At 42.6% G+C, this 27489-nt stretch overlaps 1 protein-coding gene across 5 annotated transcripts in view; it reads left to right on the top strand.

Moving 5' to 3' along the window:
- The window catches only part of LOC133500554 (neurocalcin-delta), a 121275-nt gene extending 94081 nt beyond the window's left edge, over positions 1–27194 (top strand). For 4 of the 5 annotated variants that reach the window (XM_061819374.1, XM_061819375.1, XM_061819371.1 and 1 more), the window contains 4 exons: positions 15022–15117; positions 16744–16849; positions 24773–24896; positions 25772–27194. In XM_061819374.1, coding sequence (XP_061675358.1) covers positions 15022–15117; positions 16744–16849; positions 24773–24870 — 300 coding nt within the window. In that variant the 3' untranslated portion in view covers positions 24871–24896; positions 25772–27194. The remainder of the gene's footprint in view (positions 1–15021; positions 15118–16743; positions 16850–24772; positions 24897–25771) is intronic. The other variant, XM_061819370.1, reaches the window with a different exon arrangement.
- The last annotated feature ends 295 nt before the right edge of the window (positions 27195–27489 follow it).

Here is a 27489-nt window from a genome sequence, read left to right on the forward strand (position 1 = left end):
GCTCTTTTCCCTGGCAGCCCCATCCTCAGCACCCTTTTACCAATATACTCATTCTCTCACCTCTGGACATGTCCAAACCATCGAAGTCTGCTCTCTCTAACCTTGTCTCCAAAACATCCAAATTTGTCTGTCCCTCTAATGAGCCCATCATCCAACCAGAGACTCTTTTGTCTCAGAACACACCAGACACCAGCTGTTCCAACCTGCTTGGACCCGTTTCTTCACTTCCTTACCACACTCACCATTGCTCTGGATTGTTGACCCCAAGTATTTCAAGTCATCCACCCTCACTATCACTTCTCCCTGTAGCCTTACTCTTCCCCCTCAACTTCTCTCATTCACGCACATATACTCTATTTTACTTCAGCTAATCTTCATTCCTTTTCTTTCCAATTCGTACCATGTATCACTGTAATCTTGAAAAATTTGGATGTGTTTTTTTCAAGTGATGGTATGTTTTCTGTGGATAAGAAGAATGAGCAAGTGGCATTTGCCTCTAAGGTGAAACAAAAAATTGCAGTTGTTCACAAACCTGTTTGTCCAGTTATACAAATCTAGTTCCAATGAGGTTGGGACTTTTTGTTAAACAAATAAAACCAGAATACATCCATCCATTTTCTGAGCTGCTTATCCTCACAAGGGTTGCGGGAGTGCTGGAGTCAATCCCAGATGTCATCGGGCAGGCGGCAGGGTACACCCTGAACTGGTTTCCAGCCAATTGCAAGGCACAAGGAGACAGACAACAGTCGCACTCACAACCACACCTATGGGCAATTTAGAGTCTCGAATTTCTGCATGTTTTTGGAATGTGTGAGGAAACTGGAGTATTCGAAGAAAACCCATGCAGGCATAGGGAGAACATGAAACCTCCACACAGATGGAACCGGGATTTGAACCCCGGTCCACAAAACAGTGAGGCCAACACTCTACAGCTGCCCCACCGTACTACCAAAAAGAGAATACAATAACTTGCAAATCAGGGCCAACCTATATTTATTCAGTACACTACAAAGACAAGATATTTAATGTTCAAACAGATAAATGTGATTGTTTTTAGCAAATAATCATCAACTTGGAATTTTATGGCTGCAACACATTCCAAAAAGCTGGGACTGTCATGATCCTGGATTCCAGCCAGGGCTGGGCGTGGCCGTCTAATCGGAAGGGTCACACCTGCGCCTCATGACCTCCGATTAGACCCAGTACATATAGGACCCGGGGGACGACAGAGACTCTGCTAGATCGTTGCCTCTCATGCCTCGTTCCCGCACTACCGTACTCCTGACGTCTACCTCCCGTGTACCGACCAACGCCTGTCTCCCGACCTACCCCGTAAGCCTGCCGTTACTGATCTTGCTGCTTGTTTGGACTGACTCCCTGGTAACCGACATTGGAACGAATAAAGGCTTATTCCGCACTGCTTACCTCTCACCTGAGTCGTGCACTTGGGTCCACCCCCGAGTCTCGTTCGTGACAGGGACAGCATCATGTTTACCACTGTGTTACATCACCTTTTTTTTTTTTTAACATTCAATAAACATTTGGAAACTGAGGAACTTTATTGTTGAAGCTTTTGTAACATGTACAGGTTGAATGAAAATAAAGGCAAAGTTCTCAGTAAACATCATGCATAAAAATAAAAAGAGAAAGCAAAAAAACAAAAGGAGAAACAAGTATGTATGATTTTTAGTGTTATTTATGAAAAAACGACAGTTGACATGGACCCATCCGTTTTTTCACCACAAAACATGATTTTGACGTAAACAGCTTTTTGTAACTCCCGCCATGAAAATCCTCTCAAGGGATTTGTTTTAAAAAAGAAACAGGAAGTAACGCACAGGACAGGACCGCCCTCAAGTGGACTTGTTTGTTTTTATTAGTTTTACCTCCGGGAAGGTAGCTCATTGTTCCTTCGTGTTAGCCAAAATGCCGGCTCGTTGCACTGGTGGACATTGCTTGAACACTCGGGAGGATGGATTTACCCTTCATAAGTTTGCAAGAGACCTGGTTCGTCGTGAAAAATGGATTGCACGGGTGCAGAGGACGAGAGGTTTGTGAGTTCCAAATGATAGATAGGTGTGTATACAGTTACTAAAAAAAATGGTAATTTGGGGTGGACCACGTAACCGGTCTCTCATAACGGAACAAAAGATCCGCGTATGTATGACAAGCGTGCTAAATGTGTCGATTTGCGCGTCGGACGGCGTTGGGCTGCTGCGTCGCTTCGCCAGTGAAGGCTGAGCGTCAGGCTCGTGCACGGCGGCGGCTCTGAACAATGCTGCAGACAATGCTGAACTCAGCCGCGTGCGACGACAACACCGTAAAGCGCCCTAGCTCGACGGTGTTGTTCATTGCGGACGGCGGCGACTATGAACAATGCCCTAAAGCAGCGCAGCTCAGCTCCATGATAAGCCACCTCGGCGCCAAAAATGAGCCACACTGGCTGAGGCGGTGCATTCGCCAGTCACGGCTTCGGCGAAGGCTGTGCGTCGGGCTTGCGGACGGCGGCAGCTCTGAAGAACGCAGCCGACAATGCCTCACTCAGCCGTGTGCGACGACAACGGAGTAAAGCGCCCTGGCTCGACAGTGTTGTTCGTTGCATACTGCGGCGGCTATGAACAACCCCCAAAAGCAGCATGGCTCGGCTCCGTGATAAGCCACCTCGTCGCCGAAAAAGAGCCACACCGGCCGGCTGCGATGAGTCGTGATGGCTCATCTCTGCCGCAGAAGGAGATCGGACGGGGAGGCGGTTTGCCCGTGATCACATGTCATCTGAATATGGCTCAAAACAATAGGGTAATATTGCCATGGTAACTTAACTCGGTTGTGTGATTTTCTCCTATTCGAAAAGCACTTCCGTGTCAGAAGGGGGTGTTCGTCTCCCATAGTAGGGTCCACCGTGTGTTTTCATTGGCGAATGTCCGGGTGACGTCACGGAAAGGGGATGCAGCCAATATGGCGACCACTTGGATGTCGTAGAATGACACTTCTGCAACTTTGCGCATGGATGACGCGCTCTCTGCTCACATTTATTTTTTCGTATAGACATTGAAGTGAATAATGTTATATGTATTTTTCATTACAATATCTATTTTAGATTGTTTATAGGGATGACACTTGACCTTTAAGGTGGTTTTTTTTTTACTGCAGACCGGAAGTGCAAGAGCAGGAGCTCGGGTATTCTGGCCTCAGTCCTGGTAGCGCATAGGATGTTGTCAACCTTGGTGATGTCAATTGCCTGAGTTCCTTCAAACTGAATCTGCTTAAGGATCTTGGGATTAACTACCGGTTTCCAGTGTCTGAAAAAATTAGAAGTCTCAATTTTTCTCATAATTTTCAGATGGCAGGTGGGAGAAGGTAATGTCCTTAATATGCAAACTGGCACCTTTGGTGAGGTTGGGCCTTATGGTTTGATTTGGGAGTGTGAGTTTTGTCATGGTGGTTGTAACTTACCGTTGCACTGTGGGCTACCGTGTTTACTAGCCATTTAGACCCAAAATGTGCCGCCTGAGTTGTAAATATTTAGCTGATTGGAAAGAATGGCCACCCCGATCAGGACCCGAGTCGTGTTCTGGTACTGGACTTCTGTGCTCATCATGGATTGTCCATAACGAACACCATGTTCTGGCATCAGGGTGTCCACAAGTGCACTTGGCACCAGAACACCCTAGGTCGCAGTTCGATGATCGACTTTGTGGTCGTGTCATCGGACATGCGACTGCATGTCTTGGACACTTGGGTGAAGAGAGGGACTGAACTGATCACCGTCTGGTGCTGGTGGTGAGTTGGCTCCGATGGTGGGGGAAGATGCCGGTCTGACGTGGCAGGCCCAGACATATTGTGAGGGTCTGCTGGGAACGGCTGGCAGATTCCCATGTTAGAAGGAATTTCAACTCCCACCTCCGAAAGAACTTTGCTCATGTTTCGGGGGAGGCGCGGTACATTGAGTTTGAGTGGACGATGTTCCGCGCCTCCAGTCCTGAGGCGGCTGAGCGGAGCTGTGGCTGTAGGGTGGCGGCAACCCCTGAATATGCTGGTTCACGCCAAGAGTGTGGGATGCTGTCAAGCTGAAAAGGAGTCCTATCGGGCATTTTGGGCCTGGGGGACTCCCAAAGCAGTTGATAGGTACTGGCTGGCCAGGGAGAATGCAGCTTCGGTGGTCACTGAGGGAAAAACCCGGGCATGAGAGGAGTTTGGTGAGGCCATGGAGGACAACCTCAAGATGGCTTAGAGAAACCCTGGTCAATCGTCCAGCATCTCAGGAGGTGTGAAGCAATGCACCGTCAACAACTGCTGAACTCAACTCGGGATATTGTGAGTCGGGGGGAGAATACTTCAAAGACCTCCTAAATTCCACCAATACCCTTCCCATGAGGAAGCTGAGTCTGGGTTCTCTGAGGTGGGCTCTGCTATCTCTGGGGTTGACACCACCGAGGTGGTTAAAAAGCTCCTTGGTGGCAGGGCCCTGGGGGTGGATAAGATTCACCCGGTGTTCCTAAAGGTTCTGGATGGTGTGGGGCTGTTCGAGTGGACATGCCTCTACAACATCGCATGGACATTGGGGACAGTGCCTGAGGATTGGCAGACTGGGGTGGTGGTCCCCTTTTTAAGAAGGGGTGTTCCAACTATCGGGGCATCACACTCCTCATCCTCCCTGTTAAGGTCTATGCAGGGGTGCTGGAGAGGAGGTTGCGCCGGGAAATCAAATCTCAGATTTAGGAGTAACAATGTGGTTTTCTTCCTGGCTGTGGAACAGTGAACCAGCTCTACACTCTCAGCAGGATCCTCGAGTGAGCATGGAAGTTCACCCAACCAGTCTAGGTGTTTTGTGGACTTGGAGAAATCTTTTGAGTTTGTTCCTCGGGGAGTCCTGTAGGGGTTCCTCTGGGAGTATGGGGTACCGAACCCCCTGATATACGCTGTTTGTCCCAATACGACAGATATCAGCGTTTGGTCCACATTGCCGGCAGTCAGTCGGACTCATTTCTGGTGAGAGTTGGTCTCTGCCAAGGGTGCCTTTTGTCACCGATTATGTTCATATCTTTTATGAACAGAGTCTCTAGGTGCAGTCAAGGCGTAGAGGGGGTCCAGTTAGGTGGCCTGAGTATTACCTCTCCACTTCCTGCAGATGATGTGGTTGTATTGGCTTCGTCAAGCCATGATTTCCAATGCTCACTGGAGTGGTTTACAGCTGAGTGTGAAGTGGCTTGGATGAAAATCAGCACCTCCAAATCTGAGTCCATCGTCCTCAATCAGAAAATGGTGGCATACCCTCTCCAGGTCGGGGATGAGATCCTGCCTCAAGTGGTGGTGTTCAAGGATCTTGGGTTTCCTCCACATGGTGTCCGGGCTCTCTCTTGGAGAAATGATGAGCAGCTCCTTTATCCGGGAGAGGATTCGTGTTGAGCCACTGGTCCCCCGCATTGAGAGGAACCAGATGAAGTGGCTGGGGCTTTTGATTCTGATATCCTGCACACCTCCCTCGTGAGGTGCTCTGGGCACGTCTTACCAGAAAGAGACCCTGGGAAAGCCCCAAGACACACTGGCCTGGAAATGCCTCAGGATCTCCCTGGAAGAGCTGGATGAAGTGGCTGGGGAGAGGAAAGCCAGGGTTGACATACCTGAGAGAAAATACCAAGTGTGTTTGGACAGGGCTAATGGTGTTTGGTAGCTCTTTAGAAAGGATGCTTTCAACCAAGCTCAGGGGTACTAATCATGGAGGAATTCTTGTGGCTAAATTGTCCATTGATGAAGAGATTTCGCGTTGCATGTCATTCATCACTGTGGTAACAATCTGTGTGTGAGCATAATCCATTAGGAACTGTCACAACAACTTATGATCTGCCTATTTTGGTTCAGGGTTGCACTGCAAATGTTGAATGAATGAATAAATGAATGATTTCATTATACAACTGTACTATGAAATTGGAGAGCTTCTCCTGAATCAGTGCATATATAAAATCAATATAAAAATAAGAATGAAAAATAAATACAAATACATGTATAAAAGGGAGTGTGTCTTTGCATTAATACCCTGGCTATAGGAAAGATGCGAGTTCATGGTGGAAATGACTCGGAAAAAACACTGTTCCTTAGTCTGTTGGTCCTTGCTTTTGCGCATCTGTTCCACCTTCCCGATGCCAGGAGCTCAAACAATTGATAACCTTGGTGTATAGTGTCCTTTATAATATTCTGAGCTCTGGTGTGGCATTGAGATAAGTAAATGGAGGGTTTAAATGCAAAAGCAGACATATCAATTTTCATGGAACAGAGTAAAATTTTAAAAAAAATGTGGTTTCCTGGTCAGACAAACTTTTTCTCAACTTAGGTATTCTGAATTAATGTCTTCTTTGTCTTTCAGTTTGTCCCGTTAGTGGTAGTCACAGCATGTCATCTTTTTCCATCCAGGGCTATCTCCTGCATCTTCCTCTCTAACACCCACTGCCCTCATGTCTTCCCTCACAACATCCATCAACATTCTCTTTGGTCTTCCTCTTGCTCTTTTGCCTGGCAGCTCCATCCTCAGCACCCTTCTACGAATATACTCACTCTCTTGCCTCTGGACATGTCCAAACCATTGGAGTCTGTTCTCTCAAACCTTGTCTCCAAAACATCCAATTTTGGCTCTCCCTCTAAAGAGGTCCTTTCTAATCTTATCCAACCGGCTCACTCCTAGAAAGAACCACAACATCTTGATTACTGCCACCTCCGGCTCTGGTTCCTATTGTTTCTTCGGAGCACCGTCTCTAATTGGTATATGCCTGGCCTCATCACTGTTTTATAAACTTTTCCCTTCATCCTAGCAGAGACTCTTCTGTCACACAACACACAAGACACCTTCCGCCAGCTGTTCCAACCTGCTTGGACCCGTTTCTCCAATTCCTTATCACACTCACCATTTCTCTGGCTTAATGACCCCAAGTATTTGAAGTTGTCCACCCTCGCTATCTATTCTCCCTGTAGCCTCACACTTCCCCCTCCAACCCTCTCATATATATATTCTGTTTTACTTCAGCTAATCTTCATTCCTTTTCTTTCCAATGCGTACCTCCATCTTTCTAATTGTTCCTCCGCCTGCTCCCTGCTTTCACTGCAGCTCACAATATCATCTGCGAACATCATGGTCCAAGGGGATTCCAGTCTAACATCATCTGTCAGCCTATCCATTATCACAGCAAACACGAAGGGGCTCAGAGCTGATCCCTGATGCAGTCCCACCTCCACCTTAAATTCTTCTGTCACATCTACGGCACATCTCACCACCGTTCTGCTACCCTCATACATGTCCTATATTATCCATCCATCCATCCATTTATCCTCACTAGGGTCGTGGGGAGTGCTGGAGCCTAACCCAGCTGTCAACGAGCAAGAGGCGGGGTACACCCTTAACTAGTTGGCAGCCAATCGCAGGGCACATCGTGAGAAACAGCTGCACTCACAATCACACCTAGGGGCAATTTAGAGTGTCCAATTAATGCTGCATGTTTTTGGAATGTGGAGAAGAAACTGGAGTCCACGAAGAAAACCGACGCAGGCACGGGAAGAACATGCAAACTTCACACAGGCGGGGCCGGGGTTGAACCCGGGACCTCAGAACTGTGAGGCCAACACTTTCTAGCTGATTCACCATGCCGCCCTGTCCTGTACTATTCTAATTATATTATATTACATAATTATATCATTTTTCTCTGCCACACCAGATTTACGCATGCAGTAAAACAGTTCTTATCTTGGTACTCTGTCATAGGCTTTCGCTTGATCCACAAACACAAAATGTAGCTCTTTCTGACCTTCTCTTTACTTTTCCACGAGCATCCTTAAGGCAAGTAATACATCTGTGGTACTCTCTCTGGGCATGAAACCATACTGTTGCTCACACATACTTACTTCTGTCCTTAGTCTAGCCTCCACTACTCTATCCCATACCTTCATTTTGTGGCTCATTATCTTTATTCTTCTGTACTTTCCACAATTCTGAAAATCACCTTTGTTCTTAAAAATGGGAACTAGCACACCTTTCCTCCATTCTTCTGGTATCTTCTCTCCCGCTAGTATTCTATTGAATAAGTTGCTCAAAAACTCCACAGCCACCTCCCCAAATTGCTTCCATACCTCCAAAGGTTTTTCATCAGGACCAAATGTCTTTCCATTTTTCATTCTTTTTAGTGCCTTTCTAACTTTCCCCTGACTAATCATTGCCACTTCCTGGTCATTCACACTTGCCTCTTCTACTCTTCCTTCTCTCCCGTTTTCTTCATTCATTAACTTCTCAAAGTACTCTTTCCATCTACTTAGCACACTACTGGCACCAGTCAACATGTTTCCATCGCTATCCGTAATCACATTTATTTGCTGCACATCCTTCCCATCTCCATCCCTCTGTTTGGCCAACCTGTAGAGATCCTTTTCTCCTTCTTTAGTATCCGACTTGGTGTACATGTCGTCATACACCTCTTGTTTAGCCTGCGCCACCTCTACCTTTGCTCTACGTCACATCTCAATGTATTCCTTTCGCCTCTCCTCAGTCCTCTCCATGTTCCACTTCTTCTTCACTCATCTCTTTCCTTGTATGACTTCATGTATTTTGGGGTTCCACTACCAAGTCTCCTTCTCCCTTTTTCTACCAGAAGACACCCCAAGTACTCTCCTACCTGCCTCTCTTAATACGTTGGCATTAGTATTCCAGTCTTCTGGGAGCTTTTCCTGTCCATCTGGAGTCCGTCTCATCTCTTTCCAAAAGGCCACACAACATTATTCCTTTCTCAACTTCGACCACCTGATACTCTGTTCTACCTTTTGTCTTCTTAATCTTCCAACCTGCTACCAGAATCATCCAACACACCACCATCCTATGCTGCCGAGTTCTCCCCCACCACTACCTTACAGTCAGTAACCTCCTTTAAATTACATTGTCGACACAAAATATAATCCGCCTGCATGCTTCTATCTCCGCTTTTCTAGGTCACTCTATGTTCCTGTCTCTTCTGGAAATAATTGTTCACCACTGCCAATTCCATCCTTTTTTCAAAGTCCACCACCATCTGACCCTCAAAGTGCCTTTGCTGGATGCCGTGCTTACCCATCATCTCTTCATCGCCCCTGTTTCCTTCACCAACATGTCCATTACAATCTGCACCAATCACAATTCTCTCTTTGTCTGGGATTCTCAGACTTGTCTACTTCCTTCCAGAATTTCTCTTTCAACTCGAGGTCACATCCTACCTGTGGAGCATAGCCGCTAATCACATTATACATAATACCCTCAATTTCAAATTTCATCCTCATCACTCAATCTGATACTCTTTTCACCTCCAAGACATTCTTAACCAGCTCTTCCTTTAAAATAAACCATACTGCATTTCTCTTACCATTTACTACATGGTAAAATAATATAAACCCTGCTCCTAAGCCTCGAGCCTTATTCCTTTTCCACTTGCTCTCTTGGATGCACAATATATCAACCTTTCTCCTAAGCATCATGTAAATTAACTCCTGAGCTTTTCCTGTCATAGTCGCAACATTCAAAGTCCCTACACACAGCTGTAGGGTCTGTGCATTCCTCTTCTTCTTCTGCTGCATAAGATGCTTTCCCCCTTTTTGTCTTCGACTTACATTATCTGAATTTCTCCCTACGCCTTGCAGATTAACAGTGCCGGGGGTGGGCGTAGTTAGCCCGGGCCACGATTTAGCCGTTATGGAATTCGTTTGATGAACACTCATTTACAGTGAAGAAAATAAGTATTTAAACACCGTGCTATATTGCAAGTTTTCCAACTTAGAAATCATGGAGGGGTCTCAAATTTTCATCGTAGGTGCATGTCCATTGTGAGTGAGATAACCCAAAAAGAAAAATCCAGAGATCACAATTTATGATTTTTTTAACGATTTGTGTGACACAGCTGCAAATAAGTATTTGAACACCTGTCTATCAGCTCGAATTCTGACCCTCAAAAACTGTTAGTCCACCTTTAAAAGTCCACCTCCACTCCATGTATTATCCTGAATCAGATGCACCTGTGTGAGGTAATTAGCTGCATGAAGACACCTGTCCACCCCATACAATCAGTAAGATTGTAACATGGCCAATACCAAAGAGTTGTCCAAAGACACCAGAGACAAAATTGTACAACTCCATATGGGTGGAAAGGGCTACAGAGAAATTGCTAACCAGCTTGGTGAAAAAAGGTCCACTGTTGGAGCAATCATTAGAAAATGGAAGAAGCTAAACATGACAGTCAATCACAATCGGAGTGAAGCCCCATGCAAGATATCACCTTGTGGGGTCTCATTGATCCTAAGAAAGGTGAGGAATCAGCCCAGGACTACACGACAAGACTTGGTTATTGACCTGAAAAGAGCTGGGACCACTATTTCAAAGGTGACTGTTGGTAATACACTAAGACTTCATGGTTTGAATTCATGCATGGCACGGAAGATTCCCCTGCTTAAACCAGCACATGTCAAGGACTGTCTTAAGTTTGCCAATGACTATTTGGATGATACAGAGGAGTCATGGGAGAAAGTTTTGTGGTCAGATGAGACTAAAATTGAACTTTTTCATCAAAATTCCACTAACCGTGTTTGGAAGGAGTTCTGCACCCACATTGGGGCCAAAGTAAGCCTTACGTGAGGCGAACACCCGGAGTCCAATGGTTAAACTGAAAGAATAAATTGGCATCTGGAGACAGGTCTACGCTGTCTGGCATCACATGATCACAGCACTTGGAGCCAGCTCGTCGGATGGGTGGAATATGCCCACAACTCACTGTCTTCCACTTCCAGAGGTATGGCTTCGTTCCACATCGTTCATGGGTACCCCCCCTCTCTGTTTCCATCAGTGGGTGCCGACTCTGCGGTGCCATCCACGTTGGCAGTAATAAGACGCTGCAAGCGGAGCTGGGAGCTAGCCAGGACGACGCTACTACGCATGGGCAGCTCCTACAAGTCCGCAGCAGATCTCAAGGGAAGAAGGGCACCAACGTTCAAAGTGGGACAACGTGTATGCTTGTCCACAAAGGATCTTCCGCTGTGGACGGAGTCATGCAAGCTAGATCCCAGGTTCATGGATCCTTTTCCTATCACCAAGATCATTAACAGTGTCGCTGTATCCTTGAAGCTTCCCAGATAGATGAGGGTTCATGCCACTTTCCATGTGAGCCGGCTCCGGCCAACTCGTCCATCACTATTAGTCCTTTTCCACCAAGCACCCACCACCCCTCTGCATGATCAATGGAGGTCCGGTGTTCTCGGTACATCGGCTTCTATCATCCCGCTGTAGAGGGAGAGGGGTCCAATACTTGGTGGACTGGGAGGGATATGGTCCAGAAGAATGTTCCTGGGTCCCGTCCCGTTTTAATGTGGACCCCGGACTTATCAGAGACTTCCACGCATCCCATCCTGGGGCTCCTGGGCTGCCTGGAGCCAGCCGTGGATGTGGGGGGTACTGTCATGATCCTGCTGGTACTAGCCCTGGCTGTGTAAGTCCCCCAACACACCGGCAGTCATCAGGAGGCGCACACCTGCGCCTCATCCCCAGTAATTACCGGCTGTACTTATAGGACCCAGCAGACGGTCTGGCTTTGCCAGATCGTTGCCATCCATGACTCGTCCCATTACTTCCTTGCTTCGGATCCCAATTCCCGGCGTATCGACCTCTGCCTGTCCTCCCACCAACCCAGTAAGCTTAACCTCCTTGATACTGCTGCTCTCTCTGACTAACCTCCCAGCTTACGACCTTGGAACAAATAAAGACCTTCTTTTAACTGCCTCCCTGCGTACCGAGTCGTGCATTTGGGTCCACACTGGAGTTCTGGTTATGACAAGGGCCATTTTAAAACTGCTGGACATGTGGAAAATGTTGTGAAAAGCAAATCACACGTCTTATTGACCAAGCACTTCGTCTCTACTGTTGATCCAGTGGCATCCCACAAAGTTACAAATTTAGAAATTCTCTTGAGCCATTTCCTTGCAGAGCACAATATCCCGTTTATGGGTGCTGACCACTTCTCTGACTTAGATATATCTATGTTCCTGGATTCACAGACAGCTAAGGTAAAGATTTTCATATGTATTCTAATTTCTCACCAACATTCATGGTGTAAAGTCAATAATGGCCTGATTGCCATTGCCATAACAATTATTTGAATTATTTTATTATTCAATTAAATTTTTTCTTATTTTATTTTATTAAAATTATTTTCTTTTCATTTAATGTAAATATTTGCTCCTAGTAATAAAAGAAAAATATTTTTGATTTCAAGTCCTGGATATTGCAGTCTGTTTAATTGTAAAAAAAAAAAAGGGAAAAAAATAGAATTGTTCACTGTGGTGATATATATATAGATAGATAAAATTTATAGATAGAATAATATATGACTATGCCAGTACTTATAATGTGGTTCAACTTATTGTTATTATTATCATAACAGTATGGTCTGTATTTTTTTCAGGAGTTTGCTTGTCAGAGCACAAAAGCAACGATGATCATAAAGCAGAGCCTAGCATACGACGACACACACCATGTCATTGAACACTGCAGAACTCAGCCCTTTACCCTCATGATTGACAAAAGCAATGACTGTAGCACCAAAAAGAGACTGGTTATATTGGCTCACTGTTTTGATGGGGATAACACGAAAACCCGACTCCTTGATTTACCGGAGTTGCTATCGTCAGCAATCTTTGCCGTTATTGATGGACTATTCCAAGATAAAGATGTCACAGGATTTGCTAGTGACAATTGTAACACTATGGTTGTAAAGAAAAACTGTTCTCTCAAGAATCACAGAAAACAATGAGGCTGTGTTTAGCATTGGATACATTTGCCACCTCAGCAATCTCTGTGTAAAAAGTGGACTGAAGACACTGACAGTGAATGTGGATGACTTGTTGGTGGATAACTTTTTTTTTTTTTTAAGAACAGCCCAAAACGAATGGAAGATTTTAAGGCATTTCAGGCCTTTACAAACATTGAGCATGAACAAATCCTATAGCATTGCCCAACACAATGGCTATCTCTTCAAAAAGTGGAAGAAAAAACTCTGACACAATTTGAGGCTCTCAACAGCCACTTTGCCAGTTACGCAGATGTTGAAAGGCCAGGAAAAGTCAAATCAATCAATGATAGGTTACAGGACCCTCTCACTCTCCTCACACGCCACTTCCTCAGCTTCATCTTACCTCACATCAATTTATTCAACGTACTTTTCCAAACAGAAGAATGCGTGATTGGTGATGTAATGCCAGAAATGGAATGGCTGCTAAAGAAATTGTTGGTAATATTTGTACACATGGAGCATGTAAAATCTGCTGACACCTTGACAGAAGTGGAATTTACCAACAGATGCCTACAGCATGAAGATAGCAGACCTGCAGTTGGCTTGAGTATTAAGGCTCTCTTCAAAGATGATGATGATGAAAGCAACCTAAGCATCACACCAGCAAAGGAAGTGATCTTCTTTTCTTCCGTGCGTTCTTTCTGTGAGGCTGTTGTGACCAAAAGGATCAGCAAATTCCCCTTTCAAAATGCTGTTCTCAGTGATTTATAGGTGTTGGACTCAAGAAAGGATGTAGATTACAGCCACATTGTGAGGTTGGCTTAGAGGTTTGCACCACGCCTGTATCAGGAGGAATTAAAGGATGAATGGGAAGATTACTAGCTGCTACCTGATACTCTCATCCCTCAGAAAAGCCTAGATGGAAGACCAATTAACCCAGAGTCTTTTTGGCCACACATATTGAAATTAAAAAGTGTATTTGGACTAGATCACTTTCCATTGATGAAAGAGATTTACAAAGTTCTGCTCTGCCTTTCTTACTCTAATGCCGACAGTGAGAGTTTTCAGCCATGTGAGGAAAATACATACAGAGTATAGGAAGACAATGGGAACTGATACTCTGACATCTTTGTTGCAAATTAAACTAAATAGTAACGGTTTCTGTTAGAGTAAAATCATCTTTAGAACAGATGAACTCTGCGAAATCCTGCACTGCTACTTATAATAAGCAACACTAAATTTACTGCAACTGGGGAAAGAACTAAGAAAGAAACTGAAAGAATTGTTTGTGTTGTTTATTTGATAAATAAAATAACATATTTACACAAATTATCTTTGTTCTTATTCTACGTAGTCAGTCTTGCTGTGAGTAAATATGTGGCGCATTGTGTTTATAAGGTTTATTATAGCTTAATAAGGGGAATTGCAATCATTAATAAGGGGAGCAATTGGCCGAGGTTGACAGGTATGAATTTTTGACATATCAGTCCACAGAATGTTTCTCCAAAAGTCTTGAGGATCATCAAGATGTTTATTGGCAAATGTAAGATGAGTCTTTGTATTCTTTGCTGACAGCAAGATTTTTCACTTCGGAACTCTCCCGTGGATGCCATTTTTGAAAAATGTCGTTCCTATGGTAGACTCTACCACCAGGGCTCCTGAGCCACATCCAGCTCTTTGCCGTCTTTTGTGGGGCTCTTGTGAAGGCACAAAATCTTATTAAAGTTCTGTTTATGTGTGTGCACATGCACCTATGCGCTTTGCTTGAGTTCATTGCGGTAGTTGCGAGTGGCAGTTAAAATCAGAAGGGGGCAAATACTTTTTATGTCTTACTAAATAAGATGCAAAATAATGGTTTATAACAGATGACGACAACTTGCTATCGATCAGCTTTTTTGTGACCTGATGATGAGCTGTCCTGACAGTTTGTAATAGGAAACATCATCATCAACTATTAAAAGGTTTGACTGCACTGGAATCACAATGGACCTTTCCGACCTGTCAATCACTCATACAATAATAGCCAATCAGATAGCCGCATTGTCTTAACCCCTGGCTTGACACACCCCTCTCGCCGTATTTTCCCACAAGCAATGCTGGCTGTCAGTAGCGTGCGCTTGGAAAAGTTAATGTTCCGAACAAAATGATCGTCAGATGCGCTTGGGGAACGTGCATTTCTGATGAAAGTTATCCTGCTAGGTTACACGGGGCCCGGTTGATTCATTTTCCAAATCCTAAAACACAGTTGACGACGTGTCTACGATGGATTGAGGCTCACGGGAGACCGCACGTACAACTAAATGTGGACAATATCAACAAACACAAGGCTGTATGTTCGAAGGTAAGTGAGGGAGAAGTATCTTCTCTGAGTTTGATTGAATTATTATCAGTGCTTTATACATTGCAGGAGAACAACTTTCACTTTGTTAGTGTATCACTGACCTGCTGAATGAAGTGTGTCATGTTTTATGCCGAAGAGTCAGATGAGGGATACATAAATGCACGATGTCATACAAGAGAAATGTCTATTTGCCTATTTGTATCACATCAGACTTTTAAGACAGAGCACTGGGTTTGATTACGAGCCAGGTCAAATGAATACACCCACTCACTTATAAAGACTATATTTACTATATCTGTATACTTATATTACTTGTAATCTTTCCAAGTAAAAAGTACTCACCCTGCTTTACATGCGCAGTACGATTCCACTATTTTATCCTGTTGGGTTTCAATCTGAAGTGTCTGAGGTGTGAAACGTTTTTGCAGCGATCGCAAACATTTCACTGTAACTCTGACATTGCATCTTAATTCTGTGTACATGTCCTTGTGATAAATAGTTGAAACCTCTCTGTAGAACTCTTTTGGACAAGTCTGACGCATTTGGCAAAAAAACATACCCCAATATTATTTGAAATATGCGACAGATAATCGTCTTCAAACATGTTCTGTTCAGTCGACATTTTCGAAGCGTGTGGGACATGGCTAAGGGGGCAGAGCTTAAGATCACCATCGGAAAGGTCCATTATCCCTCTTCTCTTCATTTCTGCTGACATTCTCCTCAAAGCCGCCTCCTTATTAGCTAGAGTGGGCTATGATGTGCGTTTACCATCGAGCCTGCAAAAACAGCTGATGATTCAGTGTTGGTGCACGTGTACATTGTGTGTGTGTCCGTGTTCTGTGTGTGTGTGTGCGCGGGTGAGAGAGAGAGAGAAAGAGAGAGAGAGAGACATAAGTGATGATCTCGGGGTAAAAGAAAACATATTTTGAGTATTCTGCGTACAAATTGTTTTCCAGACACAGAGTAGCAGTCAAAAAAAATCATGGTACTTCAATAACACCTCAGCCATTTTATGTAAGATACTTGCACTTATCATAAAAATACCCCCTCTTGTCTTTGGATGATGTGCATATTTGATATATGTGTAAATACAATATTTATCCAAAGTGACTCTTGTTGGCGGCATGGTGGAGAGCTGGAAAGCATTGGCCTCACATTTCTGAGGACCCGGGTTCAATCCCGGACCCGCCTGTGTGAAATTTGTTTGCTGCGGTTTCCTCCCACATTACACAAACATGCAACATTAATTGGACTATCTAAATTGCCCCTGGGTGGGATTGTGATTGTGAGTGCTACTGTTGCCTGTCTCTATGTGCCCTGCGATTGGCTGGCAACCAGTTCAGGGTATACCCTGCCCCCTGCCCGTTGACAGCTGGGAAAGGCTTAGCACTCTCCGCAACCCTTGTGAGGAGAAGCAGCTGAGAAAATAGATGGATGGATGAAAACCTTATTTATTTTAATAGTTATATTAAAAAAGATTATATCATCAAACTACAATTCCGTTCGTTTAAACAAGTTTCATTTGTGTTGTAAATTGCACATTTAAAAATAAATTACTACACTGACCACTAATATTGAAGTGATTTTGAAAGATTTGTGAGCAAACATTTATTTGTCTTCATGCAGGCTATTTATAAGATGGTGTCCTCTGTGATGAAGATGCCTGAGGATGAGTCAACGCCTGAGAAGAGGACAGAGAAGATTTTCAGGCAAATGGACACCAATAGAGACGGTAGACTCACTTTATTTCCTGCTTTTTTTAAAGGCGACTAAGTCCCAGGTGTATGTGATATGCCATAGAAAAACTACACTCCAGATCAACAATTTTAAAATACTTTACAAAGCCTATTTTTTGTCCTGCATCTTGTTTTTTTACAACACTACAGTAGGTAGCAAAAACAAACACACAAGCCAGAATTTATCATTCAAATGTAGTGTAAATCCAGCCAAAATGTTTAATTTAAGGTGCCATGACAAGCATTTCTTGAAGTGCATGTGTGTCAAAACGTGTCACTGTCTGACGGTTTTCTGGCCGTCAAATATTATCTTACAAAACTACCTGCATTTCAAAGCGGTACTTCAATTTGAAGCATTAAAAAAATAATTCACACAGACGAGATATTCATGTGGCGGCATGGTGACTAAGGTGGAAAGTGTTGGTCCCGGGTTCAATCCCAGACCCGCCTGTGTGGAGTTTGCATGTTCTCCCAGTGCCTGCGTGTTTTTTTTGTTCCGGCACTTCGGTTTCCTCCCACATCCCAAAACATGCATTAATTGGAGACTCTAGATTGCCCCAAGGTGTGATAGTGAGTGTGACTGTTGTCTGTCTTTCTGTGACCTGCGATTGGCTGGCAACCAGTTCAGGGTGTACCATGCCTCTGACAGCTGGGATAATCTCCAGCACACCTGCGACCCTCTTGAGGAGAAACTGCTAAGAAAATGGATGGATGGCTGGAGCTAAAATGCCAGATTTCTTAATGCAGTCGTCTTAACGGATGGTCCCCGACAAATTTTGTTGGGAACGACAAAACTCGGTTTTCATTGCCAGGTGCTGACACTTGTGTATTCATTATGATTGCCCTGTTGAGTGAATGTAAATAATCAAAAATGTATCATTTGAAATGTGCATATCAACGGGGGACAGGGGATTCTGCTATGTGTGAATTTAGACTAAAATCCCCTTGCTCAAACCAGCAAAATATGACAAAGCAGTTGTATTGCGTTGAAGACAATTTAATCACACATACAACAATACAACACAAAAAGGATAATACAACTAACACAAAAATAGAAGTTCAAAGACCAAGTAGTCGAGCCAAGCTATGAATAGTCACAAAAGTTGAACAACCAGGCAAATATTCTTTCCGGTGATTATTCCAAGTCAACAAATGTTCCAGAAATTTCCAAGGACGAAAGGCAGAATGCAGTGTGGCGTGTACTTGTCTAAAGCAGCAGTGGTAAGAAGCTCCATTAATGGTCCTTCTTGTCCTTATATAGCAGAGATAATCCTGGAGCAGTTTACCAATGAAAGAAAATCTTACTACGTTAAAAACCAATGGGAATGAGATTTTTATCGAGAACAATGAGATTACTTTTCATATATACTTTTTATTGCACTTATACATGTTGCAGTAAATTTATGCATGTGAAAAAGAAATAAAAAGGTAATACTTTAACTCTCACTGTGTTTGTCTTCCATGTGTTGAAATAATTTCACGGAGCAGTAACATTTTACTGAGACCTTTAGCCTTTGGGTCAGATGCACTGTTTGCTTTAAACAGTGTCAGAAGGGAATTGAGTGTAGAGATTCTCGGGGCTGATAGAAGCTCAGCCAACGGATTGGTGAACTTCTCTGCAGTTTAGAGTTGGCTCATCTAACAACTTTTGGACTTCTACTAAGTTGTCGTTCCTCTTGGGGGATGTTTTGAAGTAATACTACACAGGCTCTAGAACACATTGGTAATATTTCATGGCTGTGAAAAAAAAATAATACAAAAGGGATCAAATGGGACAGAAGATACAATTTCATAGGTTAAAATATTTATTTTTATCCTGATCAATCATCATTTTGATTAAAAGACTGTTGATTGCTTCATTGCCTATCTAGTTTTAACTTTATATAATTCTTTTTATTATAGTTATTTTGGATTCTCATCCATTTACGAAAACATATGAAAAACATTTAAATAAAGCAGAGCAAAATTATAAAAAGGTATGAATTACTTGGAAAATACTGACCTGGAATTTTTTTCTGCAGCCTGCTATGAACACTGAGCAACATGGTGGGCAGCACAGTTTTTATTTATAAGATATGGATTCTTTCGAAGGAACTGTGCAGTTAGACCCTCTTTTCTGCCCGTCATTTTAATTTCATTTTCATTGTTCTGTGGACTTGCGCTGCCTGTACCAGTGAAAAAACTGTTTGGAATGGTAGTGTCCACCTCCTACTCAATGAGTTGTTCCAGCAGCGTATGCGAAAGGGCGCCGTTGTTATGTGCAGAGCTGTGACCGAATACAAGCACTACTGAGCTTTCAAAGCTATCTCGCGCCGTTATTGTTGACACAAACAAAAACATTTAATGCCTTTGTCGTCCTGCTTAGGCGCGGGGGGGGTGGGTGGGGGGTGGATTTTGTAGGGTTAAAAGCGAGAGCACCACTAGCACTCAGTAGCAGACTGCACGCACGAATCACGAGATACCTTGCTGCCAAAAGTAGGTTGATCTATGGGTTTACGACATTGAGTCGGAAGTCACTTTGGGGGCGGGATTTCCGAGTGTTTGGACAAGCACACATGGCGGTTGTTATCAACTTTCCTGTCGCTCGGGCAGTCTATTTTTTTCAGATTATTTTAACTTCTCTATTAAATGTGATATGTCAATTACATAATTTATCATGTAAATCAAATTTTTAGGCGACTTTCTGAATTTTAATGCGCGACTATCGCGTAATCGCGCCCTGGGCTTATCCCTGTGTAGGCACTCCTCGGAACATTCCAGAATTCCCCATCATAAATTACCCGCATTATAATAACTTAAAAGTATGAAAGAAAAATAAAGAGAATAAAGAATAAAAATACACACGCATATAACACTTTCCCCCTTAAGGCAAAGAAAGTTCCAGAGAAAATTTCTGTTGAAATATCACTAAGCAACACTTAAAACACATTAAAACAGAAAATACAGAAACAAAAACAGAACATGAGTAAGTTTGACCTTCTGAAGGACTTCTCGCAGGTGCTGCTCACATCTGAGTTAGCTGTATATCTATCACACCTCAACCTTCTTGCCAGATGGTTCTGAGGAGAGCTTTGTTTCTGACAATGAACTTTCAGATTATGACGTTCCGGAGAAGCATTTCCTTTTATTCAGACTGGTTCGGTTTCACTTTTGGGAGATAATTCTACCCCCAGGCCTGTTACTATTCTGAGGGACACTGGAGCTCTTTAATCTCTGATTTTGAAGAATGTTTTGCCTTTTTCTGCAGAGTCTTCAGCTAACTCAGGTGTTATTCTTAACGGTATAAGTGGCAGTTCTCTTGCTCCTTTACATTTCGTGAAATTGACTTCAGATCTGGTTTCTGACACCATCGAGATTGGTGTTCGTGACTCTGTTCTACTTCTGGCAACAATCTTATGGAGGCTTGAGTTGGCGCTGATCCTATTGTCACTGTTCCTCTGCAGTGTTCACCCAGTACAAAGAAGTTGGATTGTGACTTTCCGGGTATTTTACCATCTTATGCAGTGACTCATTCGATGTCAAAAGACATTTCTTCCAAGACGTCTTTGCCAAATATTCCATTTGTGATTTTTCAGATACATTTATGGTTCCGTCTTTAGCCTCAGAGGCTGATGACTTATCTTCGAACTCTTCAGGTTCTACTGATAAGTCTGACAATTTGTTGAGGGGTGATCACATTTTGTCAAGAACACAATTTATTTGTGCACAGAGGGATTATGTTGAGAGGCAGAAGTTAGCAACCAATGCTGTTTATTTTGAAGAGGCTAGTAAGGTTCCAGTTTGTTATTACTTCAAGGATGGTGTTTTGATGAGGAAGTATAGGTCGCTGGAAATTCCTGCAGAGGATGAATGGAAATTACATCATCAAATTGTGGTTCCAAAACTTTTTCGAGAGCATGTACTTTCATTGGGACATCAAAGTCCCTTGGCATGTCATCTGGGGGTAAACAAAACTTGTGAGAAAATTTTTGCAGATTTCTTTTGGCCTAGCATAAGGAAAGATGTTGCTAAATTTTGTAAGACCTGTCATGCATTTCAAGTTGTTGGTAAACCAAATCAGAAAATTCCTCCTGCTCCTTTAAGACCTATACCAGCTTCCGAGAAACCTTTCAATCGCGTTATGATTGATTGTGTTGGAGCATTGCCAAACACCAGATCCAGTAATCAATATCTTCTCACTGTCATGTGTGCTTCCAGAGGCGATTTCTAGCCATGGGATTGTTGCTCCTGTGATCAGCAAGGCTTTGATCAAATATTTCACCTTAGATGGGTTCCCAAAAGTTGTTCAGTCTGATCAGGGCACAAAATTTATTTCCAAGGTGTTTCAACAAGCAATGTATCAGTTGACCATAGAACAGGTTAAGTCCAGTGCTTATTATCCAGAGTTGCAGGGAGCATTAGAAAGGTTTCATCAAACTTTGAAGAATATTTATTGTTTTGAGACAGAGAAGGATTGGGATGAAAGTGTGCATTTGTTGTTGTCTGCTGTCAGGGAATCAGTTCAGGAAAGTTTAGGGTTCAGTCCCTTTGAGCTTGTTTTTGGTCAGAATGTACACGGGCCACTACAGCATCTGGAAGAGCAATGGCTCAGTCGCAATCCTGACATAAACATTTCAGACTATGCTTCTACCTTTCGTAACAGGCATTTGAAAGCTTGTGATTTGGCCCGACAAAACCTAAAAACTTCTCAAGCCAAAATGAAACAAAATTATGAAAAAAAGTCAAAAGAAATAAGTTTCATTCCTGATGAAAAAGTGTTAGTCTTACTTTCCTTTCCTGGCTAACCACTAAGAGCTAGATATCAGGGTCCATATCTAATAAACCAAAAGGTTAGCGGCCGACGTGATTAATGCAATCCTCCATTCTCGGCAGAAGGAATGAGTCAGTTAGTGATTGTGCATTGACAGTTTTCATGTAAGCGCAGCAGCACCAACCACCACCACCACTTTTAGGTACAAGTACACTAGGTGAACTCCACGGACTGTCACTGGGTTCAATAATGTCATTGTCCAGCATGTACTGCACCTCCTTCCACAGAATCTCACTCCTAGCAGGATTCATTCAATATGGGTGTTTCACAGGCAAGGGCTAAATTTTTGTAATTGAGCTTTTTCCAAGCAGAAATTAAGCGAGCAGGCTTCTTACAATAACCACAGACAGGACCAGAGTCACAAGAGTCTAGAAGACTTGGGTTTGGAAGAAGAATGTGACTGCTAGAATTTGAAGAAGCCTTATCACCACTTGACCCTGTATAATAAGTAGTCTTTTGGCAAAAAAAAACTTGGAATTGCCAGAAGACTGAAAAGAACTCTTGTGAGTCAAAAAACAATTATCTGCCAACACCGCTGCATCATGTAAGGCTTTAACATTCTATTCATCCAAATAAGTCCTGAGGTCAGAATGAGCACACTGCTTAAATTTCTCCATCAAAACTAACTGCCTCAAACTCTACCAATCTGAAACCCCTTTTGAACTACACCCCCTATCAGACAAAGTTTCCTTTGCCCAAGCAAACGCCAGAAAGCTGTCAATGTCCCTATTTTGAGTATTTCTAAATTTCTGACGGTACACTTCAGGCATTAACTCATAAGTTTCCAGTAGGGTCTTTTTGACAAAATCATAATCAGAACTTTGCTCAACAGAAAGGGCCAAATGTGCATCCTGAGCTCTTCCCTTTAAGATTATTTGCAATAGCATAGTCCATGACTCTTTAGGCCACTTAAGGTTTTCAGCAACTTTCTCAAGGAAGAGGAAGCAATCATCTTCTTTCACATTGAAAGGAGGGACCACTTTGGCATACCATGTAATTACAAAAACACTGTAATTAGCAAATGCTTTTAAACAGATGTCTCAAATGTAAAATGAATTCATTCCAAGATGACCCCCACTTTTGTTACGTGTGAATTTAGATGAAAATCCCCTTGCTCAAACCAAAATACAGTATGACAAAGCAGTTGTATAGCATTTAAGACAATTTAATCACACACCCAACAATAAAACACAAAAACGATAAAACAACTTAACACAAAATAAAAGTTCAAAGACCGAGTAGTCTTGCCAAGCTACGAATAGTCACCAAAGTTGCACAATCAGGCAAATATTCTTTCCGGGGAATATTCCAAGTCAACAATCGTTCCAAAAATGTCTAAGGACGAAAGACAGAATGCAGTGTGGACTGTACTTGTGTAGGGCTCACAGTTCTGAGGTCTCAAGTTCAATTCCAGACCCACCTGTGTGGAGTTTGCATGTTCTCCCCGTGCCTGCGCTAGTTTTCTCCGGGCACACCACTTTCCTCCCACATCCCAAAAACATGCAACATTAATTGGACACTCGAAATTGCCCCTAGGTGTGATTGTGAGTGCGGCTGTTTGTCTTGGTGTGCCCTGCAATTGGCTGGCAACCAGTTCAGGGTGTACCCTGCCTCCTGCCCGTTGACAGCTGGGATAGGCTCCAGCACTCCCCACGATGGATGGATGGATGGATGATGGATGGATGGATGGATGGATGGATGGATGGATGATGGATGGATGGATGGATGGATTTTTCTGTACCCCCCATTTTCTTAACTCAACTGCTTTCTTTCTTCTTAACATTCTCACCTCGCTACCTTGCAATAGTTAATTACTGACAGTTGAAAAATCAGGCCAAAAATAAGCATTGAAAGTACAAAATGTAAAAAACAAAAATTATATTCATTTAACTTTGGCAATGGGTGACTATGCGAAGAGAAGGGTGAGTGTGAGAAGCGAAAGCCAAAGGTCTGACAGCTCATTGAAAACATACATACGTATTGTAGGGATTTGCGAGTTTGGACCCTACGCGTGTTCACGAGTCGAGGAAGATATGACCAATGATTAGAAAAAGTTAACAGCAAATGGATTTATTACAAAGGAATGTGCAGTACAGACGTCCAGGTCTTATCTAGGTATCTGCCGCACACGAGACTTGTGTCTTCTGGCAGGATAGCCAAAAAAGAAGACAAAAGCTGCCCAGTAACACAAGGTTTTTATATGTATGGGTCCATGTTAGAAGTGGCTGCAGGGCCGGGTTGGTAACTTTCTGTTCCTTAATCTGGTGTCGTTCGTCTCCACGGCAACGCCTGGGATAGGAGGATAGCGCCAGCCGGTTTTCTGCGTGCAAAGATCAAGGACAACCACCGGCTCCACAACACATCCTTGTCTGATTAGCAAATGGACAACACTTTATCCATTGATTAAATGTATAAGGTCATATTTAAGCAAATAATGAAAGTGCAATAAAAGTAAAATAGTCTTCAGTATGAACATACGCACACACGCACACAAATTAATTCCACTAAAGTGTCCTGGGGCACATACTGAAGAAAGACGAATAAACTTACAAAAACAACAAACAAACGAAAGACTCACCAAAAAGTTGAAAAAAAATTACCTATATGCACTAGAGTGTGACAGCATGTGCAAGCGCCAGCATGTGAGTTGGTGACAGAGTGTCCAAGGGAAACGAAAAGCATCATGGGTAAAGATTGAGCTCCCTCCTAGCCAATGGGGTCTCAGGAAGATGCTACGGCAATAGCCAATGGGAGAGCAGCTCTATTGCACTACACAAACCAAGATACCGGATGTTTACGTTCGGTGGAATTTGGGGACTGTGAATCCAGCGCCTATTTTTTCCTTACATATGTTGAATTTCCTTCGCAACTAGAAAATGTTTTTCCAAGCAGTCGTTTCGTAACCTGAATTTTTCATGATTAAAGACGTTTGTAAACAGAAGTAACACTGTATTTGAAGCTGAAATGTTTGTCTTCATCAAAAATTTTAAAAAAGAAACAGGAAGATCTAGCTAAGAATGTCCTGGAAGTGAAGAGTATTAGATCGAGTGATGAGGCTGAAACTTCAAGCTAGTCATGTGTTTACTGTTGCAACACTACTGTTTTTTAGGAAAGCTGTCTCTGGAGGAGTTCATCAGGGGGGCGAAGAGTGACCCCTCCATCGTACGCTTGTTGCAATGTGACCCCAGCAGTGCTGGACAGTTTTAAAGATCATCAAGGCATCGACTTGACTTGTAAGCATCAACATTAATATTGTAACACTGGGGAACAATTTGGAGGAAAAATTCCATTGATTCAGATTGTTATGATGATTAAAACTAAAATTGCCGTGTTGGTTCCAAAATTGTAATCGTTTATTTTTTCTAGCACGTCAAGATTTTTCTCCACAGCTTACCCTTCCACATATGCAAAATGCCACTGATTGGCTGTAGTAAGACTTTCCGGCTGATTACAATTGGACTTATCTCCAGCTACGTCCCAACTTGTTTGTACAGACACTATTGAGAATGCAGTGAGAAGTGTGGGCACCTCCCAACAAGCCAATTCTATCAAGAGCTGCAAACAGATAGTGAGCCAGTAGGAATTAAGAGGATTTATGCTGGCGTTTCTCGTTACCATGGGTATACTGTTGAACGTTCTAGTTCGTTCTATGGAGGTGTTTTGGGGGGCCGGGGTAGTTTTCAAAGCTTGTAACTATTCCATCTTAGTGTTTTATTTAAAGTACATTTCCTCTATTGCACTTTGTTTAAACAGACCTGATGGACAAAAAAAACATGGGATCAGTTTTGGATTCTGTATGGAAAAAAATTAAAAACAGCTGTCAGGCCTAACTCAACCAAAATTTTGTTCCCCGGTGTAATCAATAAATGACACCAGACTTTCAAATGGATTTCAATAGATAGTGATGTGCATTTGTGACCTTTTTTGCCTCCTGGTGGCAACTTACCTTGTAAAAATTCTAAAAAGACACCTCAATCTTAACAAATTTCTTTGAAAGCACTGTCCAACTAATGTATGTCCTGACTTTCAATTGTTGCATCTGATTAAAAAAAAAAAAAACAACTTTCCACTACCCATTCTGAGCAAGTATTTTTGTCTCTTTTTGAAGTTTTCTGGGTGATCCATAATGCCCTCCACCCTCCGCTTTGGAGAAGACTGATGATGAAGAATGTCAAGCATTTGACAATGAAGACAACAGGTTTCAGTATACACTGAAGACGTCACAGATGTGCACAACTCCTGACCCGCTAGCAGTTTTTCTAAATCCAGCCAAACTCCAACTGCCAGACGTTCTATCGGTTTTGATTGTCGTCAAGAGGCTCACGGAGAAGTTTCCACTAGGGTGTATGTACACTGTTGTTTCTGTATCAGTGTCCTTGCTTGGCTCTTTTCGCACCGTGCAGTGGCCCTAATGTGTATCGAGATGAATGAGAAGCAGGACAATAAAAATGATCTCATGTAAGCAAGAGAATTTCATACGCAGAGCAGACTTGACAGGAACTATTACATTTGATTTCTTCTTTGCTACATTTATGTGAGACTCTATACTAATGTTTTGTTTTCATTTACAGCACTTGCAAGGTCTCACAAAGTTAAAGATGGTTTGAATGTTAGTGAGTGTCTCTTGAGGATTGGCACGGGATTTCTTTTCTTTTTTTTTCAATTAAGTTTTTGAATTCTTTGTTGAGATGTATGACCAAAAAAAGCAATTTGTAAATCAGATCCAGCTTGGGATGATTTTACAGTCTTTGTATTCATGCTTCAGCAGGCTTTCCAAAAAAAAACAACAACAAAAAAAAAAAGCTTTGTATTAGAAGATAAAAGGCACCACTTTTAAATTTAGATGTTTTTGAATGCCGCATGTCCGTTGGGATCAGTACTACTCCTAACACATATGCATGGGCTAATGCTTATACGTTTACAGTGAGTGGCTGAATGGCTTGTCACACATGCAGCTCTGTTTGTTCTCTTCCCAAGTACTGTACTTCAAGGATCAGTACTACCAGTTGTCAGTATTATTGAGACCACTGTTGGATTTCTTTTTTAAAAAGTAGAAAGAATGTGACTCCGAGTAGCAGCTTGCCCACTTCGCAACGGAGGAGCCATTTCAGTTAAGCTTGGCTTTGAGTCTTATATTGAAATACTGCTGTTTTTTATTTTATACCAAAACACATAATCACTCCAGAAACTACTGCAATGATACCCTGAATGGGTTGCTTTTACTGTATTGTGGGATTTTTTTTTTTTTTTTATCTTTTGCAGAACTCTGTCAGGTGTTAACTCTGTAAAACGCAAAAAAAAAAAAAAAAAAAGCATATTGTGGTTAAATGCCAAATAAGCAACAGTATTGTATAAATGTATACTGTATATTTGTGGTTTGTTCGATGGAATGTTTGTAATTGTTGCATTTTTGTAAGGCTTGTATGGTATCCTGTTTGGTTACCCTTTAAGAAATAGAGAATAGAAATAGAGGATTCTGATTTTGGTCAGCCTTAAAAGTAAAAAAATTAAATTAAATGTAGTATTTCGTGTCTTGTGTTAATATCTTTTTATTTGCAGACTCATCTCAGTTTTCCAGTTTCAGTCCAGGAAAGCAGCTTAGATTAGAAAGACCCCACGCCACAAAAACATACAAATACTGAAATAATCCTGACCTCATCTCAGTATATTCAAATTGTGTTAAATCTTGTTCTGAAATGTGGTCCGTGCCCATCATGGCAGCAATCCCCGAACGTATTGGAGGAAACCAGGATAATGAGATGGCGTCAAACTGAAGAAGGAATCCAATTGAGGAATCCAATTCTGGTCTATCCTAAAGCATACTAC

This window comes from Syngnathoides biaculeatus, chromosome 5, assembly GCF_019802595.1.
Source record: "Syngnathoides biaculeatus isolate LvHL_M chromosome 5, ASM1980259v1, whole genome shotgun sequence".
Taxonomy (NCBI): domain Eukaryota; kingdom Metazoa; phylum Chordata; class Actinopteri; order Syngnathiformes; family Syngnathidae; genus Syngnathoides; species Syngnathoides biaculeatus.